The sequence below is a fragment of the Eumetopias jubatus genome, unplaced genomic scaffold (assembly GCF_037043125.1).
Source record: "Eumetopias jubatus isolate StellerSeaLion01/CBP00866 unplaced genomic scaffold, mEumJub1_p1.0 scaffold_7, whole genome shotgun sequence".
NCBI lineage: Eukaryota > Metazoa > Chordata > Mammalia > Carnivora > Otariidae > Eumetopias > Eumetopias jubatus.
In genome coordinates, this window is record NW_028274813.1 from 107,205,620 (window position 1) to 107,227,500 (window position 21,881).

Here is a 21,881-nt window from a genome sequence, read left to right on the forward strand (position 1 = left end):
GAACTTTGACCCATACCTTGCACCACATATAAAAATTTACTCAAAATGGATCATAGAAATAAATGTGAAGTCTAAAACTAAGAACTTTTAGAAGAAAACAAAGGGCGAAAACTTTTGTTTCCTTGGATTTCTTAAATACCACAAATTCATAAGAGTAAAATTTAACACATGGGACTTTATCAAAATTTAAAACTTCTACTCTTTGAAAGACAATATTAAGAAAATGAAAAGAAAAGCTACAGATTGGGAATTCATATTTCAAGACACAATTACTCAATAAAAATTTTTTGTCCAGAATATATAAAAAAAACTCTCAAAACTCAGTAAGGAAACAAGCAACCCAATAACCTAATAAACAAAGGATTAAAAGAGAAATTTTACCAAAGAAGATATATGGATGGTAGATAGATAAGTGAAAGCATGCATAACATCATTAGTTACTAGGGAGATACAAATTAAAACAAGTCTTAATATATTTAAGATAATTGAAAAATGCTTGGGGCACCTGGGTGTCTCAGTTGGTTAGGCATCTGCCTTCAGCTTGGGTCATGATCCTCGGGTCCTGGGATCGAGCCCCGCATTGGGCTCCTGGCTCAGTGGGGGTCTGCTTCTCCCTCTCCCTCTGTGTTCTCTCTCTCTCTTTCTCTCAAGTAAATAAATAAATTCTTTAAAAAATATATATGTGTATATATATATATATATATATATATATACACACACACATATATATATTTAAGATAATGAAATCATGCCATGCTTCTTGTCTAACCAGAATAGTATGAAACTAGAAATAAATTACCAGAGAAAAAGTGGAAAATTCACAAATATGTGCTGATTAAACAATATGCTCCTGAATAATCAATAGGTCAAGAAGAAATCAAAAGGCAATAAAAAAATATCTTGAGACAAATAGAAATTGAAACACAACATAACTTATGGGATGCAAAAAAAAAAAAGGCAGTTCTAAGAGAGAAGTTTATAGCAATAAATACCTACACTTAGAAAACAGAAAAACCTCAAATAAACAACCTAACTTCATAACTCAAAGAACTAGAAAAAGAACAAACTAAGCCCAAAGTTATAATGAAGGAAATAACAAAGATCAGAGTGGAAATAAACAGAGACTAGAAAGACAAGAGAAAATATCAATGAAATGAAGAGCTGGTTTTTTTGGAAAAGATAAACAAAATTGACAAACCTCTAGCTAGACAAACTAAGAAAAAAGAGAGAAGACTCAAATAAAATCAGAAATGAAAGAGGAGACATTACAAGTGATGATGTAGAAATACTAAGGATCATAAGAAATTACTATGAACAGGGGCTCCTGGGTGGCTCACTTGGTCAAGTGTCTGAGTTCAGTTTAGGTCATGATCTCAAGGTCCTGTGTTTGAGCCCCGCATTGGGCTCTGCACTCAGGGGAGAGTCTGCTCCTCCCTCTCCCTTCTGCCCCTCTCCCCACTCAAATAAACAAGCAAATTTTTTTAAAAAAAAATTACTATGAACGATTATACACCAAAAATTAGATAACTTAGAAGAAATGGATAAATTCCTAGAAACATAAACTTACCAAGTTTGAATCATGAAGAAATAGAGAATCTGAAGAGACCAATTACTTACTAGCAAGGAAATTGAATGAGTAATCAAAAACTTCCCAGGAAAGAAAAGTCCAGGATCAGAAGGCTTCACTGGTGAATTCTACCAAGCATTTAAAGAAAAAAAAAAATTTTTTTTTACCAATCCTTCTCAAATTCTTCTAAAAAATAGAAGAGGAGCACTTCCAAACTCATTTTATAAGGCCGGCATTATCCTCATACCAAAGCAGACAAGAAAATAAAATTACAGGTCAACATTCCTGATAAAGGAAGATGCAAAAAATCCTCAATAAAATATTAGCAAACTCAATTTTACAACACACTTAAATGACCATACACCATGATCAATTGAGATTTATTCCCGGATGCAAGGATGGTTCAACATATGCTAATCAATAAATGTAATATACCACATTAACAAAATGAAGGATAAAAATCATGTGATCAACTTAATGGATACAAAAAAAGCATTTGACAAAATTCAACATCCTTTCATGATAAAAACTCTCAATAAATTGGATATAAAAGAAATTTACTTCAAGATAATAAAAGCCATATATGACATCCCACAGCTAACATTATACTCTATAATGAAAATCTAGAAGTTCCTTAAGATCAGAGACAAGACAAGGATGTCCACTCTTGCCACTTTTATTCAACATAGTTCTGGAAGTCCTAGCCAGAGAAATTAGACAAGAAAAAGAAATAAAATGTATTTAATCAGAAAGGAAGAAGTAAAATTGTCTCTGCAAATGATATATTCTGTATAGAAAACCCTAAAGACACCGCCAAAAAATGGTTAGAAGTAATAAATGAACTCAGTAAAGTTGTAGGATATAAAATCAATATACAAAAATTAGTTGCATTTCTATACACTAACAATGAACTATCAGAAAGAGAAATTAAGAAAACAACACCATTTACAATAGCATAAATAAAATACTTAGGGATAAGTTTAACCAAGCAGGTGTAAGATCTGTATACTGAAAACTATAAAATATTAATGAAGGAAATTGAAGAGGACACCAATAAATGGAAACAGATTCCATGTTCATGAATTAGAAGAACTAATTTTGAACTTTTTATTTTTATTTATTTATTTTTAAGATTTTGTTTATTTATTTGACAGAGAGAGACACAGAGAGAGAGGGAACACAAGCAGGGGGAGTGGGAGAGGGAGAAGCAGTCTTCCCGCTGAGCCAGGAGCCTGATGTGGGACTTGATCCCAGGACCCTGGGATCATGACCTGAGCCGAAGGCAGACGCTTAACAACTGAGGCACCCAGGCGCCCTAGAAGAATGAATTTTGTTAAAATGCTATACCACCCAAAGCAAACTATAGACTTGATGCAATCCCTATTAAAATTCCAATGGCATTTTTTACAGAAATAGAAGAAACAATCCTAATATTTATGTGGAACCACAAGAAACCCTGAATAGGGAAAGCAATCTTAACAAAGAAGAAAACTAGAGATGTCACACTTCCTGATTCCAAATAATATTACAAAGCTTTAGTAATCAAAACAGTATGGTATTGGCATTAAAAACAGACACATAGATCAACGGAACAAAATAGAGAGCCCAGAAATAAAACCATGTCTTAATGGTCAATTAAGTTTCGACAAAGGATCCCAAAATACATAATGGGAAAAGGGTAATCTCATCAACAAATGGTATTGGGAAAACTGGAGAGCCACGTTAAAAAAAAATGAAACTGGACCACGATGTTATACCATACACAAAAATTAACTCAAAAATGGATTAAAGACCTCAATATAAGACCCGAAACCATAAAACTCCTAAAAGAAAGCACAGGGATAAGCTCTATGATTTTTTGGATTTGAAACCAAGAGCAAACACAACAAAAGCCAAAATAAAAAAGTGAGCCTATATCAAACTAAAAAGCTTCTGCGTGGCAAAAGAAACCACCAACAAAATGAAAAGGCAACTTCTGGAATGGGCTAAAATATTGCAATGCACAAATCCAATAAAAGGTTAATACACAAAATATATTAAGAAATTCATACAACTCAATAGCAAAAAACCCAAATAACCCAACTAAAAAATGGGCAAAGGACCTGAACAGATATTTTCCAAAGAAGACAAAGGGCCAACAGGGACATGAAAAGGTGCTCAGTATCACTAATCATCAGGCAAATGCAAATCACAACCACAATGAGATAGCACCTCACACCTGTCAGAATGGCAATCATCATAAAGACAAGAGAACAAAGGCTATAGCAGGTGGTGGAGAAAAGGGAATCATTGTGTGCTGTCGGTGAAAATGTAAGCTAGTAAAGTCACTAGGGGAAATAGTAGGGAGGTTTCTCCAGAAATTAAAAATAGAACTACCATCTATCAGCAATCCCACTTACAACCAAAGGAATCAAAATCATTATCTCAAGAGACATCTGTACTCCCATGTTCACTATAGTATTATTCATAATAGCCAAGGTATGGACACTATTTACATGTCTGTAGATGGATGAAAGGAAAAAGGAAATGTGACATATATACATACATATATTTTATATATATAGTATATATTTTATAGATGTATAATATATATTTTATATATAATATATATTTTATATATGTTTATAATAAACATATATTATTTTATTAAAATAAAATTATTTTATAAATATAAAACATTATTCAGCCTTAAAAAAGAAGGAAATCCTGCCATTTGAGACAACATGGATCAACCTCAAGGGTATTATGCTGAGTGAAATAAGCCAGTCAGAGAAAGACAAATGCTACATGGTATCACTTACATGTGGAATTTTTTAAAGGTCAAATTTATAGAAACAGAGTAGAATAGTGATTGCCAGGGACTGAGAGGTGGGTAGAGGTTGGTAAAAGGGTATAAACTTTCAGCTATAAAATGAATAATGTCTGAAGATCTAATGTAAATAATTGACATTTGCTAAGAGAGCTGAACTTAAATGTTCTCATTAATTAAAAAAAAATAAGTATGGGAGATGATGCATGTGTTAATTAACTAGATGGGAGGGAATCCTTCCATAATGTATACATATATCAACTCCCCACACTGTACACTTTAAATACTTTACAATTTTATATGTAAATTATATGTCAGTTACACCTCTATAAAGCTGAAATTTAAAAAAAGAGAAGGCACAAATAGTATTAAAATGAAAAATGATACATAGAATTTTTAAAAAATTATAGTATATAGTTTTATGCCAATGTTTTTTCTAAATGAAAGGAGAATAATTGCCAAAATTAATTCAAGAAAACTTAAGTAGGAAACTTAGAGAAAACAATACCATTAGGTCATTTGAACTGGTAGTCAAAAATATATCTCTGTCTTGGGCGCCTGGGTGGCTCAGTTGGTTAAGCGACTGCCTTCGGCTCAGGTCATGATCCTGGAGACCTGGGATCGAGTCCCACATCGGGCTCCCTGCTCAGCGGGGAGTCTGCTTCTCCCTCTGACCCTCCCCCATCTTGTGCTCTCTCTCTCTCTCATTCTCACTCTCTCAAAATAAATAATAAATAAATCTTTAAAAAAATATATATATCTCTCTGTCTTAAACAACACATGTAGACATGTGCCCACATGCCTGCTCACAAAAATATACCAGAGGAAAAAGGGCCTCAGGCCTTTTATAGGCAAGATTTACCAACTTAAAAGATCAGTGATCCTTATCTTAAACTATTCCATAGAGAAAGAAAAGAAGAAAAGCTCGCCAACTGATTTTATGAAGCTACTACAACTTTGGTACCAAAACAGGATGAAGACAGTGCAAGAAAAGAATATTATGGCTCGATCTCAGGAACATAGAGGCAAACATTCTAAATAAAAGTTAGCAGTATGGGTTTTTTTTTTTTACCTTCATCATAATGAGGAAGAATGTGAGGAAGTGTCAATATTAGAAAAATTGAACAATTCGCCATGTTAACAGATTAAAAAAGAAAAGTCCTATGATCATCTCCGTATGTGTGAAAATTTAAAAATCATGTAAAGCAACTCAATATTAACAATAGGGGGAAAAAAAAACCTCTGAGCAGAATAGAAGTATAAGAGGATTTTCTGACCCTGATTATTGCCTTCAGCCAAAACCCCAGAGCCAATATTCTTAGTAGGCAAACTTTAGGATCATTCCATCTTTCCATTAAAAGCGGAGATGGTTCAAGAATGGCTACTGCTGCCACCATCGCTGAATATGTCCTCGAGGCCCCAGCACACACAATAAGACAAAGAATGGGACGGAGACAGGGAGGGAGGGAGGAAGGGGCGCCAGACAGGAATGTATGGGACCGCGGATACCGGAGAACCTGACTAGCGGCGGCTTAACCAATGAGGAGTTCATTTGTCTCACTCGTAAGAAATCACGAAGTAGGCAGTGTCGGCTGGTGGTACTCATCAAAAGAATCAAAACAGCTCTTTCTGCTTTATCTTCTTTGGATGTTTGATTTCAATCTCATGCTTGCCACCTCCTGGCTCTACGATGGCTCCTGCATATCTGGGCCTTAATGTACACCTTCGAGGCAGGAAGAAGGGAAAACAGTGGTTACCAGTCTCTTCCCAGAAGCCCCTGGATGGACTTCCCCTTACATCTCACTGGTCACATGGCTACTGTTAGCTCTAAGAAAGGCTGGGAAAGTGAATGTCTAGGGATAGGGTTAGGTTTAGGGTTAGGGTTAGGATTTGGGACATACTATACTGAATTCTTATACAATAAGTTATGCTTGGTACAATCCATTCATGAAAATTCTTTGTTGGATATTAAATATATTTACCATTTGGGCCATACTTATGCTAAAACATTATTTGTTGTTTATCTAAAATTAAAATGTAACTGTGTGTCCTCTAAAAATTTTGTTTGCTATATCTGGCATCCCCTGGAGCCCGGCATATTGGAAAAAAATGATGTTTTAAAATTAGCAAGAAAGAAAGGCTATTGGGCAGGTAGATATCAGTAACTACCATAGAAGCATTCAGGGTTGTCCAGAAAGACAAGATTTTTTTTTCCCCTGACATTAACTCTGATTATCATACAGATGTTTCCAGAAGGAAAATTGAGTAGCAAAATATAGGCAGTACCTTATGATACAATTTTGTTGGAGATGCACATTCTTCAAATGCATGTGTCCCACAAAATTTAAGGCTACGTGCAGTTATAATTCAGTGACAGAATTTTTGCAGGTAACTAAGAAAATCTTTAAAAAATTTTTAGATATACCATTAACTGTGGATTACCCATATGAAATTACAAATCTTTTAGATCTTTATCTACCAGATTTCATTAAAATTTTACTAAAATCCTTTCAAAATTATGCCTACTCAAAAACTTGTCAGCTGCTGTTTTGTTTCAACATGAGAACTTAACCATAAATCTCGCTCATCTGCAGGAACCTGATAGTTTAACCAACAGTATACTGAGCCTGCAGATACTAGAAATAACATGGCTTTACGGGTGAATCTGTGGATTTCAAGCAGCTGAAGTGCAGGGTGTGGACTGGCCTTCAGAAGTGGGAGGGCATAGTCCAAGTGAACAACAGGGCAGGAGAGCATAGAGGTCAAGGCAAAACTTGTAGGCCTAAGATGGAGTCTCCATACACTCTAGCCAACTGCCAGGCTCCAGGAAGGGGATGGGCAGGGAGGCTTCCTGGAAGCCAAGAAAACCGAAAACCAGGTCAAACCAGGTTGGTCAGAGGCAACCAACAAATGCCTTTTGTGGAGATGAATTTTAGTGATTAGACTCTGGAATTCCTGCTACTTTTTAAGAAATGGCCAAAGAGATGGCTTGCAGCCAACTTGAGGCAATGTGAAAGAGCCAAGAACTCGAAGTGGGATTCCGAATTGTGTACTGATGTGCTGCATTTGATCAGTATCTGTCCATTCTTTCTAAGATGGCTGTTATAAAGTGTTAAGAAAAGGGGTTGGACTAAGGGAGTTGGAAGAAGCCCCACTCCTTTGATTCAATTTACCATTTAAATAAATTATTTTTGTTTTTGTTTTTGTTTTTGTAAAGAGTAGAGTAAGGATTTTTCACCCCTGAGAATGTCAGACTTGAGCTATTTGTAAAGGGCAGTTGAATTTGCTGCCAGGCAACAGGGGAGAAGCGATTTGTCTCCCAAGCATTGATATCCGATAGGCCCACCCACCTATGGACCAGATGTGTTCTCTAAACGTTGTTGCTTTGAGATTTAATTAATTTCAAAAATGATATTTACTGTGTTTTTTTCACTTGTATTATTTCCCCAAACCATTTAAATTCTTCAGAATCATCATTTTTACTGACCACACAATAGAATAGTCCACCATGTGTAGTTATATTAACTTCCCTATTAAATGAACTTGGGAATATGGCTGTTTGAAGAGATCTTATAGCAAAATATTTTTTGAAGATTTTACTTATTTATTTGAGAGACAGAACACAAGCAGGGGAAGGGGCAGAGGGAGAGGGATAAGCAGACTCTACCCTGAGTGTAGAGCCCCACACGGGGCTCGATCCCAGGACCCTGAGATCATGACCTGAGCTAAAGGCAGATGCTTAACCCACTGAGCCACCCAGGCGCCCACAAAATGTTTTTATATAACCAATATTACTCTCTAATGTGCCTGCTTTTAAAATGTACTTTTTTGTCTGGGCAGTGTGCACAAAATGAGCTGACCTTATATTCTGATGGAACAGTTGCCCTCCCATGCTTTTTGCTTTCCTTTTGAAATCAATGATCACAAATGTTTCATCGAATTGATACAGGCAAGACAATAGTGAACAGTGACAGAGCCATTTGACTTTCAAGTGGCAAACCCAATAGTATCCACCTGGTGACTCAGCCTTTTTCTGGAAGAGGTAACAATGCACCACCTCCATCCACAGCCCCTTTCGCTACACTTCAGAAACCACAGCTGATTCCAGTGGAAGCAAAGAAGTTCTCTTCCAAGAAACAAAGATCAAAGGTATTAGTGCTCTTTTTTTTTTTAAGATTATTTATTTATTTATTTGAGAGAGAGAGCATGAGCAGGGGGCAGGGGTAGAGGGAGAAGCAGACTCCCCACTGAGTAGGGAGCCCGATACTGGGCTCAATCCCAGGACCCTGAGATCATGACCTGAGCCAAAGGCAGATGCTTAACCAACTGAGTCACCCAGGCACCCCTCATGCTTCTAACAGGAGAAAATTATTTACAGTATTCTCAGTGAGATTTTTAGTAATACACACATATTATAGAGTTGTACCTTTCATATGGAAATAAATACTATTTTGGCTGCTGGGATGCATTTGATTTTTAAAGGGGGATTGCTGTACAAGTAGATTCTACCATGACATCATCCACGGGGTCTTAAAAAATTCAATCACGTCACATTATTGTGAGATTAACTAAATGACTGGGCCAACCTATACCACTAACTGGGTCAAGAGTCTAGGAATCTGGAATATGATAGCTATTGCTTTATATCCAAATTCGTGTTGCATAGGGTGTGTTCTTATGCGGTTTTACTCTACTTCATTTGTCTTTAAGCATAGGATAAAAAGCAAGCTCTCCAGGTTTGCACAGATATCCTAATGAGGAAAGGGAAGAAATTCTGTATTCTCTAACATTAGGACCTCATGGTACAACATAATTAATCCTCATGGAGATTTTCCAGGTTTAAATGTGCTGGACTTTTGAAGCTTGCTTTCTTAGGTTTATAAGCCACAGAGTTGTGATAATTGAAACTTTTCGCCGGAAAAAGGAGACAGCTAGCAGTGTCTTTTTCTGGGCTTACCCTATGTGGTCCTATTTACAGCTGCTCCCATTAAAAAAAAAAAAAAAAAGCAAGGAAGAAAGAGAAATGGAAGAGTGGCAGAGAAGAAATGAATCCTACTGTCTCTATGTAGTAGACTGTTACCTGCTCTTCCCAGACCTTCTTCTCCCAGGACCCTGGGATCATGACCTGAGCGAAGGCAGATGCTTAACGACTGAGCCACCCAGGCGCCCCCCAGACCTTCTTCCTAACGCCCAAATCTTCCTCGAGATGCTTTCCCTGTATTTGCAGCACTGGTGGGCTGTGTCCCCGTAAGAGAGTTCCAAGCTGTTTATGTAGCAGCGTGTCATGTGACACCCCAGTTGCCATGGCAAATATTTGTGTTTCATGAAAAATGTGGGTAAAAAAAAAAAAAAATCAATGTAAATGGCCAAATCCCTAGACAGACAGGCCTTCGAGCTAGTGTTTGGCCTGCACCACGATTGTTTCAAATTCGGCTGTTTAACAGGCTGTGCGAAGGCCACGGGCTAATGTGCATAATGGGAACAGGCGGGGGCACCTGTTTTGCTTCTCACCACGTTTGAGCTCTCCAGTCCCACAGTGTTATAGACAACAGATCTACAGGTAATTCAAACATGACTAGGTTCTCTGCGCTAATCAATCTATCACAGAAAAAAAATTATTTTAATAAAGACACTTCTGGAGGGCTAATGAACACTGCCTTTAATTTCCTCTCTGTTGACTTCACAAAGCTTTCCCCTAGTGCTGAGGCAGTAATATTTAAAAAGACTCTTTCCTGTGGTCCCGAACTGGTACATTTCTGAATTGACTCTTCAGTGGTAAATGTGATTATTCATACGCTCTGTGAAGTGTCCTAGCGTGGAAATGAAAAGGCTCACGGAAACACTGATAGAGCTAGAACAGACCTAGATCAGCATCCACCGGGCGGTGTGGTGCCACACGGAGAAGCCCTTTCTTGGAAATACTTCTTTCGGTGTACCCTAGATGCAGGACTTGGCGTCTGACTATAGCTGTTTTGGTAAATATTTACTTTGTCAAACTCTCTCTTCAAATCAAACAGGGCTCTTGGCAAGCAAGGCAGCGTTGTCTGGGGTGGAAAAGGTCTTTCTAATTATTAGCTCCTGCCTGCATGGAAAGAAGGAACAGGCTGGCCCAGCGGGGGGACCTGGGGGAGGGAGGTGGGGGAGGGAGGCTCTGTGCTTCTATTTGTTTTGTAAAATTGCCCATGAGAGTCATTTTGATTTAAACTGTGTCTCATTCTTCATTGTAGGGGAAAGGCAAAAGGTCAAGAAGTCATCATGATAGGAAGGTCTGTAATTTGTGTGACTAGTTGAAATTTGGGGTTTGTCACCTGATGTCCCTTCCTTTTGCTTCAGGGCAAAAGTATGAGAGGCCGGTTGACAGCTGGAGACTGCCACAAAACTTCTTCTGCTCTTCTTTTATAAAAGAAATTAGATCATGTCTTCAGGAAAAAAATGGTTCATTTAAAGTGAAAAACATTCCCTACCCCCCTTCAGTTAGGACTGAATTACTTCTCAGGCTTCAATCCAGAGAAGTGATTTAGCATACTCAAAATCTGACTGAATCACAATGGTCTTCAACCTCAATCTATGATTCACATCTTTTAAAAGTCCACTTGAAAATAAATAAAATGTGAAAAAAAAATTCACTTGGTCCCCAGCATGGGCATACGTGTGTGTACGTGTGCGTTCATACACACGTGCACATGCATACACACTGCATATATGAGGTCATTGGTAAGGGGATGGGACTTAGAACTAAGCTGCCTAAAACCAATAAGGTAACAAACATGTTGGGGGAATGAAATCGTTCCCACTGACAAGTACGTGCCAGCAAAGAACCTTCCACTGGGTCATGCATGAGTCAGCAAAGTTCTGAACTTGAAGCAGGAAAGAGCTGGATTCTTCTCATACTAATAGAGGAATTTTGAGCAAGTCACTTAAATTCTGAGTGCCCCCCTTTCCTCCTCTGTCAAATGGGGTAATAACTCTCATAGATTTGTTCTATTAGTGCTGTTAATGTGTGTGCAAATGCTTTGGAATTATAAAGCACTTGTTATCAGAATTCACTGGCCTGTTTTTTTAAAAAGATTTTATTTATTTATTTGACAGAGACACAGCGAAAGAGGGAACACAAGCAGGGGGAGTGGGAGAGGGAGAAGCAGGCTTCCCGCGGAGCAGGGAGGCTCGATCCCAGGACCCTAGGACCATGACCTGAGCTGAAGGCAGATGCTTAACGACTGAGCCACCCAGGCGCCCCTCACTGGCCTATTTTTAAAAAACATCTTCTAGGCCCCCCTTCCTTCGAGGGTCTTATCAGAAAGAATTTCAGAGGGAGCTTAGCCGCCCCTTTCCAAGGAAAAAGAGCCCATCTTCTGGGTCTCCTTGCACTTCTGCAGAGCTGTGACTAGACAGAGCTGTGCTTACAGCAATGATCGCATACAGTCCTTCTGAACTGAGACAGATTGCTCTTGGAGAAACTAATCAATGCGATCAGAACCTTCCTTCAGCTTCCCTTGACTTCTTGCTACGGGGAAATTGTGAGCTTGCTTCTACACTTTAAAAATAGGATGTGCTTTAAGAACACTAGGCATGATGTATCAGGAATATTTAGAACGGTAAAAGTTGGTTGAGCATGTTCTTAGAACATGGCACTAGGCACCTTCCACACCCACTGAATGCTCACAGCAGCTCCAGAACCTCTGTACTGTCATTGTCCCCAGGCCCACATAGTTGGTGAAAGGGTGTGGAGGATCCAGATGACAGAATGAGGCTCCAGAGTCCACCCTCCTACACACAAGGTTATGAACTCTTCCACAGGTGCTAGTTTTCCAAATGTTACCACTACTATGATGATAACTACTACTAACTACCCCAACCACTTCCACTACTACTCCTAACTAGCACCTTACACACATCACGTGCTTACTCTGTGCCCACCACTGTTCCTATGCTTTCCATGGATTAGCTCACCTCATCTGACAACATCTCTGAGCAATAGGTACTATTATTATTCCCATTTTCCTGGAAGGAACCAATTACGGAGACGTTAAGGTCATGCACCTAGTAAGTGACAGAGCCAGCATGCAGAACTGGGCCATGTGGCTGCCAGAGCCCCAAAGCATTAGAGAGTTTAAACTTTCAATCGCTTTTGGTAGAAATCTTTCTAAAAGATCCCATACCTCTACCTCCCTGATGTAATCTAACATTTTCTCTCCCCAGGATCATGTACGCAGAGAACCCATTTCTAGTCCTTTTTCATTTGTTTCCTTCACGCTCAGGACAGTGCTTGTCACCTCGGCTGTCATGTCTGCTTTCAGTGGCCCTGACTTTAAGAGACTGTTCTGTCTTCTAGCTCATTAACCAAATAACCAAGACTCAAGAAGTGGAAGGATAAAGTGGAGTCAGTCAGGCTCTGCACAAGGATCCAAGGAATATAAGACAATACACAGTGGTAGGGTTCATAGTTATTTCAAGAAATCTAAGGCCTGTGTTTTCAGGGCTCTAATTCACCTGGTTAAAGTTGCTAAAATTGTCTCTCTCAGCAAATACATCTTTTTATTACCTCAAGGCAGACATGTTAACAACTATGTTAAGATCCACTTGACTTGGGCGCCTGGGTAGCTCAGTTGGTTAAGCAACTGCCTTCGGCTCAGGTCATGATCCTGGAGTCCCGGGATCGAGTCCCGCATCGGGCTCCCTGCTCAGAGGGGTGTCTGCTTCTCCCTTGACCCTCCCCCCCATATGCTCTCTCTCTCTCAAATAAATAAATAAAATCTTAAAAAAAGATCCACTTAATTTCAATTAATATTTTGATAATAAAAAAATCTCTTTTATGGGTAAAACAAACAAACAAACAAATATATTTACTGGACGTAAGGTAAATTCATGAGTGTGTTCTACTTCTGGAAATGGGGGAGGGAGAAGAAAGAGCTAAAAAGAATTAGAGGATTTCAATTCTACCTTATGTGTTGTTTTTTTAAATTTCAACACATATATAAATAATTTAAATATATCTAAATCTTATAAATAATTATAAATATATAAAATATACTATATTTTTAAATGTAAAAGATTTAAATATATATTTTTGTCTCCTTTGCTTCAGAGAGATATATATCATATATACATTATATATTATTATATATTATTATATATATAATAATATATATTATCTAATGTTATCTAATTCATCCTCATGTAGATTCCTCCGGTTTAAACTACTGGGCTTTGGTAGCTTGCTTTCTTACATTTATGAGCCACAGACAGATATATATAATATACATAAAGCAAAGAAGACAAAAGATTAACATGCGCCCATGGTAGTTTTTTTATATTATTCTTCTATACTTTTCTGTATTTTCAAAACTTTTCCAATTAAAGAAGAAACAAAAGAAAGTCCTATTTCGAAAGACGTACCTCTTGCTGTAAAATCGTCTTTGCTATAGAAAGAATAGGTTTGGGTGACAACCTTTTAATGTCAATTTTGGGGTCTTGCTTTTCTTAGTCATTCTAACACTGTTACTTTCTTTAGTATTTCCCCAGCGTATTACCCTTGATCCTTATGTTATAAAATCGTGATTATTTTATACAGTTGAGTCAGTTGAACTATTTTAATGAGGCAACATATGTGACAGTGACACCACCCCTGTCCACTCTCATTTCCCCCCCTTCTGTAGACCAGCTCGGTTTTTTACAAAACTTCCATAATGCCTCCAACGCTCACCCCAAGACCCCCAGGAAAAGGAAAAAAGTGGAAGTTCCCAGTAGGTGGGGCTCTAGACCCCTCAAACCCGCAGCAGCCGTGGTAACTGTGCCCCTCTTTACCATCAGATTGTATTGTTTCTGAACAGTGTTCCAGGTTTGAAAATATATACTTTGAAAACCACCAGGTGGTATCTAGCAGCAGTTTTAGCTTTAATGTGACCTATCTGCTAAAGGGAATAAGCCCACCGCTTTATGTTTATTGAAGTGTAATTAACATTACATTAGTTTCAGGTCTACAATAGAATGATTCAACAATGCTATACATTACTCAGTGCTCATCACAAGTGTACCCTTAATCCCCTTCACCTGTTTCACCCAACCTCCCCCTCCCCCGACACCTCCCCTCTGGCAACCACAAGTTTGTTCTCTGTATTTAAGAATCTGTTTTTTTGTTTGTCTCTTTTTTTCTTTGTTCATTTGTTTCTTAAATTCCAAATACAAATGAAATCATGTGGTACTGGTTTTCCTCTGACTGACTTATTTCACTTAGCATTATACCCTCTAGAGCAAGACCCCATTGTTGCAAATGGCAAGATCGCATTCTTTTTTTATGGCCCAGCAATATTCCATTCTGTATATATATATACCACATCTTCTTTATCCATTCATCTGTGGATGGACACTTGGGCACCTTCCATTATTTTGACTATTGTAAATAATGTTGCTATAAACATAGGGGGGCATGTATCTTTCCAAGTTGTGGCTTTGGGTTTTTTGGGTAAATACCCAGTAGTGGAATTACAGGATAATGTGGTAATTACGTTTTTAAATTTTTTGAGGAAATTCCATACTGTTTACCATCGTGGCTGCACAGTCTGCATTCCCACCAGCAGTGCAAGAGGGTTCCTTTTTCTCCAAATCCTCACCAACAATTGTTATTTCTTGTATTTTTAATTTTAGCCATTCTGACAGGTGTGAGGTGATATCTCATTGCAGCTCTTAGGTGCACTTCCCTGATGATTAGTGATGTTGAGCATTGTTTCATGTGTCTGTTGGCCATCTGTAAGTCTTCTGGAAGAAAACATAGGCAGTAATTTCTTTGACACCAGCCATAGAGACATTTTTCTAGATATATGTCTCCTCTGGCAAGGGAAGCAAAACCAAAATTAAACCATTGTGACTACACAAAAATAAAAAGCTTTTGCACAGCAAAGAAAACCATCAACAAAACAAAAAGGCAACCTATTGAAGGGAGAAGATATTTGTGAATGACCTATCCGATAGGGGGCTAGTATGCGAAATATATAAAAAACTTATACAACTAACATCAAAAAAACAAATAATCCAATTAAAAAAATGGGCAGAGGACATGAATAGACACTTTTCCAAATCAGCCTACTTCTTGAAGAGCAGAGAATGCCTCCCTGGTGGGCTTTGTGCCCAGCACAACGCAGTCTCCCTTCTTGTCCTGTCCTAAAGGGTCACAGAGAGGGCAGGTGGTACTTTGGCAAGAATTTGAGTTCTACACCCTGAAGTTACAAGACGAGATTCAGAAGGAAGTCTAGGGCTGTTCTTTCCTCGTTTAGATTCACTTTCCCTCATGAAACCTTATTTAATTTACCGTCTTAAAGGAAGAAAAGAAAGAAAATCCAAAACCAGAAACCTGTGGCATCATTTGAAACCATTTCTGTTTTCTTTAATTCATTAGCAACTGCCACCCTCACCTATGCATTTTTGACATGAAACTTTCAAAGTGAATGAAAATTATACAGTTCTTTGTGCAAAACAGTATTTTTTTTTTCTTGTAAGAAGTAACTGAGAAAAACTACTCACAAAATTGTCTTTATCTGTCTTCATGGCATCTAAGTGTACACTTCTATTGCATGGACTAACAATTTTACTTATATACGCCAGAAAAAAAGTTTATCAGTAAGACCAAATAATCTTAATTATTTTTACTTTATCTTTTTCATTTATCAAACTATGACCTGATCCTTCACAGAAAATTTGGAAGGTTCAGAAAGGAGAAAGGCACACACACACGCACACACACACACACACACACAAAATCCCATAATACCATATCCCTTTGGTGTTATTTAAACTTTGGCATGGCCCTCTGTTGTATCATTCAATATATTCAACTCTGACCCATCTCTTTTCTCCTAACAATTTATCATAAGCCTTTATATATAGGACTTAAAAGTCTTCATAAAACATTTTGAATGGGGCGCCTGGGTGGCTCAGTTGGTTAAGCGACTGCCTTTGGCTCAGGTCATGATCCTGGAGTCCCGGGATCGAGTCCCACATCAGGCTCCCTGCTCAGCAGGGAGTCTGCTTCTCCCTCTGACCCTCCCCCCTCTCATGTGCTCTCTCTTTGTCTCTCATTCTCGCTCTCTCAAATAAATAAATAAATAAAATCTTAAAAAAAAACATTTTGAATGGCTACATAATAATCTGTCTTGAAGATATACCATAATTTTCTTAGCTATTATCCTATTGTTTGATATTAAATTATAAATGTCAGATTATTAATAACTATTCTAATTATTAATAAATAAATCATTTCCTGTTATAAATAAAACTGACATGAACATCTTCCACATTTGTACATAAATCTTTGTATTTAAGCAACTTCCTCACAGTAGAATTCCTTAGTCAGGGTATGGACATTTTCAGTAGTCTATTAGTGCTTCAAAACTCAAGCTATGATTTTGCAAATAACTTGTATGATCATAGAAGAGTTTTGTGCTGTAAACCCAGCCCAAGTGGCTATCAGCTTCATTCATACTTTCATTCAACTAATCTCCATTGACCTTTAATCATGTGCCAGGCGGGATACTAGACCTTGGGGATGTAGCAGTGAACAAAACAAACCAAGTCTTTGCCCTCTTGGGACTTAGGTTCTAGTAAGAAAGGCAGATATTTAATATAACTGTCAGGCAGTGATAAGTGCTACAAATGAAAATAAAACAGCATCCATATGTAGGTTTAGAGAAGGTGACAAGGTGGGATGTTGTAAGAATTTTGTAAGTATTCCTTAGGCATCTGGGATCAACAGACTTGCTATACACACATTTTCCTCAGGAAAACCATAACGTCAAACTTTACTTTGGTGATAACCGAGGTCCTTTTGGAGGCTTGCTCTTACTTTACCACATGGAGAACATGATGATGTGCCTCTTCTCAGAAATTTAGGAATCCAGGCTGCTTTTCACTCTCCGCCTGCCAGGTTCCCAGTACGGACCCCAGGCAGGGTCCACCCATCAGTCATGATTGTTCCAAGTGGCCGTCCTTCACTATGTCGCATTCTCTCAGAAAATATTATAAAGGTAGCAGAAAAGATGAAATCATTGCAGCAATAAACTTAGATAGATCTCTAGAAAAGGAAATATCACATTTGGCTGAAAATATAGTCCATCCCTCTTAAAAATCTTCCCGATTTTGTTCTGTTTGATCTCCAACCAGAATTTGATCCAATGAGTGGTTTTGTTCCAGAAGAATACATCTAGGGGTGGGAATTTTTTTTTTTTTCTCCTCAGAAAGTGTTTCAGAATTCAGGAAGACTCATTTGAATAAAGATACCTTTCAAAGCAATTGCAGAAATTAGCCCTAGAAAATTGCTGTTGATCTGAGTGGTCTTTACACACAATTCTCTTCCTTTATATGTCTCTGCTCAGTGAGTTCTCTATTTTTGCCCTTTAGCCTCTTTATAAAGCTTAGGGACTCTGACTCTCACTTTTAATTGACACTTAACAGCTTAAATGCAGTTTCTAGGTCCTATGAACTGAGAACTGCTTTGTTGATTTGCAGACCCTGAAATGCTGGAATATCTCTTTGGGGTTCTCTCCCCGTGACTACCTTTACATGTAGTTGGTATAAACAGCTATTCTTCAACTGTGGTGTGTAAGTTTCTAGAAAAAAAAACTTCCTATTTAAAAAAGAGAAAAGGAGGGGGAAATCCCCAGGTCTTTTTCATGGTACATGAGGTGATGCTATTGGAGACGTTTGCCTTCGATTTGCTGGCTCTGCTAGCTCCAGGAGTTTATTAAACAACACATAGCCTTTCATAAGGGGTGACACTTTAAGTCAGAGAGACATAGGGTGTCAAAATCAGAAGCACTCTGAATGATCCCCTAATATCCCACAAGAGAAGTGACTTCCCAAGGCCATGTAGTAAGGTGGTAACAGCCTAGATCCTAGGTCTTCTCACTTCAAATCCGTCCCTTTCCTACCATGCCATGGTTCATTAGCATGTTCCTGGGGTTAGTTTAACAGACTGCTTTCCAAATAAGGAGGAAACAGCAGGTCAGGGCCAGGTTGGCTCTGATGTAGGAGGTGGTAAAAGGAAGGTTGAACAAGGAGAGCACACCTTGGTATGGGGCCATATGGGGAGTTCTGGACAGTTAGGGCTGTGGGCACGGATGTTATGGGGGGAGCCAAAGGGCAACTAGCTGTGTGATCTTGGGCAAATCACTTAACCTCTCTGAGTCTCAGTTTCCTATCTACGGTGATAACCACAGGGACTGGAGGTGAGGCACTGTGAGAGGTTCTTTACACATGCTATGATCTTCACAGCAACTCTGTGGGGGTCCCTCATTTTTAGAGATGAGAAACACTTAAGTGTAGAGAGGATGTTGTTTTAACTTGGACTGTCATAGCAAAATACAATAGGCTGGGTGGCTTAAACAGCAAACATTTATTACTCACAGTTCTGGAGGCTGGAAGCCCAAGATCAGGTTGCCAGTAGGGTTGGGTTCCGGTGAGGTCCCTCTTCCTGGTTTGCAAGCAGCTGCCTTCTCGCTGTATCTTCACATGACAGAGAGATCATCTCTCTTGTGTCTCTTCTTCTAAGGGCACTAATCTCATCAGGAAGCCTCCACCCTCATGACCTAATTACCTCTCAAGGGCCCCACCTCCAAATACCATCACATCGGGGACCAGGGCTTCCACGTATGAATGTTGTGGGGTCACAAAACATTCAATCCATAGCAGATGATAACTCGTCCAAGAGTATGTAGCAGATAGTGGCAGAGCTTGGACTTGAACCCAGGTTAGTCAGACCTCAGGGCCAAGGCTCATTTCCCTGAGTCCATAATAGCTTGTTCAGTAAAAAGGCAAGGCCAGTGACCTTCAAGATCCATCACGCTCTGAAATTCAGTGCTGTAATTCTGCTGAATCCCTAAATCCCGATTGGGTCAGCTACTTTCTCTGAATATTGTTTATATCTTTCAAATAACACTAGCCATCTGAGGTAATGATATCTGTTCTGTACAAAACTTAACACATTTCAGACCCTCGACAAAGATTAAAGAGCAGGCCAGACAAGTGGCTTCTCTGGTTTTCAGGGAATAATGCACGTTCCACCTCTGAGGGTCACTTCATTCCTACTCTGAATCTAAGCACTCAGAGCCATAATGGCAGGAGGAATTTATTCATTTTCACACAAAAGAATTGCCAAAGCTAATTACTAACAGATACGTGTGAGTGTTCGAGAAAGGGAACATCAGCTTATGGATTCAAAAGCAATTGAGTCTGTCTTTCTAGGCAAATGCTTCTCTAAAAATGATATCCATTTGGATTATCCCAAATACTTGATTACTTACCACCAGGAGATCGTGGTCAGATCTCATTTAGGAATCCTCAGCTATGGTTTAATCCTACATCCGCATGCTGTCCACATGTGTGAACAGAACATTTCTCGTAAAGACATTCAGCTTAGAAATACACATCCCTTTTTCCTAGAGTTCTTCTTTGTGGCAGTTATTTCTGAAGTTCAGGAGGTAATACCGGGCCTGTTTTGCTTCAGCCCTGTGACTTATCGACATATGTAATCATCATCCTGCCTTCCTGTTTGTTTTAAATTTAGAATTTTTCCTAAATAACGGCTCCAGAAACTCTCAAAATTACCTAATTAGTAATAACACTTTGCAAATGATAAAGAGCATTTCCCAGCTAGTTGATTCAGTTAGTTAGAGCAGGATGCTAATAATTAGGCCATGGCCACGGGTTTGGGCTCTGGCAAAGGTGTGACCAGGGTCTCAGGAAGGACCAGGAGACAATGTGGATGGCAGGACAGAGAGCCATCCCCACTAGAAGGAAAACAATATTACTATTGGGTCAGTAACATCACATTGGGAGGACAGCATACCTTAAAACAAAACAAAAACAAAAACAAAAGTAGGAAGGGAGGGAGAGAGGCAGGAAGGAAGGAATAGAAGGAGGGAATAGAAAGAAGGAAGGTAGAAGGAGGGAAAGATGGCAGGCAATTATTTAACTGTAGACAAGTTCATGGAGGTAAATAGAAAAGGAAGAATAACAGAAGGAACCAGAATCTGAAGCATGGCATGACCTTTAATCAGGGCTCTTATTCCTAGCAGGCCGTGAAGCAGCTTTGTCTTTACCTGCTCAATGGATCCCACAATGCTGATGCACCGCTTTAATTTGGGGAGGCTTTCTCTTGAGAGACATGTCTTTTCCAGCTCTAAGTATGAAGTGCTCCCAAGTGTGGCATTCTCTGTGACAGATGTACTACAGTGATGCTTTAGCTGACTCCAAACCCATAGCTTCCCCGTGCCTGAGTGGTCTATTTGATGTCCAAGAGTGTGTTTCCTTTGAGAACAGGTCTTTACCAGAATATCATCCAAGAAGGTAGGGAGGTATACTCCCTTTGTTCTATAACAGCCACGGTTAAACTCTGGAACCCCATCCCCACGCCAGGGCTATTCTTTCCAAAGTTCTGAAAAGTATTTGCTGCTGTACATGGATGCCTTAGGCCTATGCCTTTGGAAGGCACTGCCTGAGAGTGACCTGAGAGGCCTCTCCTTTCAAAATCTTCTCCCAAGGTCGCTCCATTTTCACTGACGGCCCCAATTCCACGGGAGTCTCTGTAAAGAGAAGGAATTTCAAAATAATTTTCATAGCTCCAAGGAAACCAGATTATCCGGCAAACCTCCTGTCCAGGGATGCACTTCTTTGAGAAGTCTCAGGGTCTTGTCAACAGGGTCCAACATGTGACTGGCAGGACCAGCCAGCTGCAGACATGTCCATTGGTGTTGACTATACGTGTCTGTTCCTTGCTCATGAAGCCTGGTCATTCTTCTCTGAATTCTAACCTTCCTACCATCAGACTCCATTCTTGAAGGGAGGCAGAAATGCGACCACGGGCCATTTCTGTTGGGACACGTGCCACTTGTCTTCCATCCATTGTGGCTCCTCCTACCAGCACTGATGTCTGCTACAGGACACATTACTTCTCCAACTCTCTCTTGCCCATCCAAGACGAAGGAATTTGTCTTCATCCGCCAGACAGTTTGTATCCTTACTTGGTGCGTTAAGAAGATCAGAAAGGGTGAGAGTCTTGGCAAGAAGGCTTTTCCCATCATTCCTATGCCTATAACAACTCTTAAGAGTAGACAAAAGCTTACTGCTGTTGAAAAGTCAGCCTCTAAAATTCAAGGAAATTCCCCCTCTTGGACTTAACACTTCCTTTTTTGCATTTTTACTTGAGATGACAGTCTAACGATTCCACTGCCCAGAACCTGAGGAAAGAAAAAGAATTTAAAGGTTTTCTTTTCTTTATTTAAAAAAAAAAAATGTGTTTGCTTATTGTCCTTTAATTGTAAATCATCTCTCGGCTTACTTTTCTTTTAGATAGCTTTCTGCCTTGAATTTGTTAATGAATGTCAGTTAATACTTGTTTAGTAAAGACAAACCATGAACAATCTAACAGTAATACTCAATACAGTACTGTGGTACAGTAGTTATTGATTAATTACTTGGGTCTTTTTCTTTGAGTTCTCTGAAAACTCTTCAAAATGC

The 21,881-nt window shown here is 38.9% G+C and overlaps 1 protein-coding gene across 6 annotated transcripts in view; it reads left to right on the forward strand.

Moving 5' to 3' along the window:
* The window catches only part of IQCH (IQ motif containing H), a 201,492-nt gene that overhangs the window by 76,108 nt on the left and 103,503 nt on the right, over positions 1 to 21,881 (forward strand). For all 6 annotated transcript variants that reach the window (XM_088024875.1, XM_088024876.1, XM_028100290.2 and 3 more), the window contains 2 exons: positions 8,446 to 8,525; positions 10,604 to 10,642. In XM_088024875.1, coding sequence (XP_087881001.1) covers positions 8,446 to 8,525; positions 10,604 to 10,642 — 119 coding nt within the window. The remainder of the gene's footprint in view (positions 1 to 8,445; positions 8,526 to 10,603; positions 10,643 to 21,881) is intronic.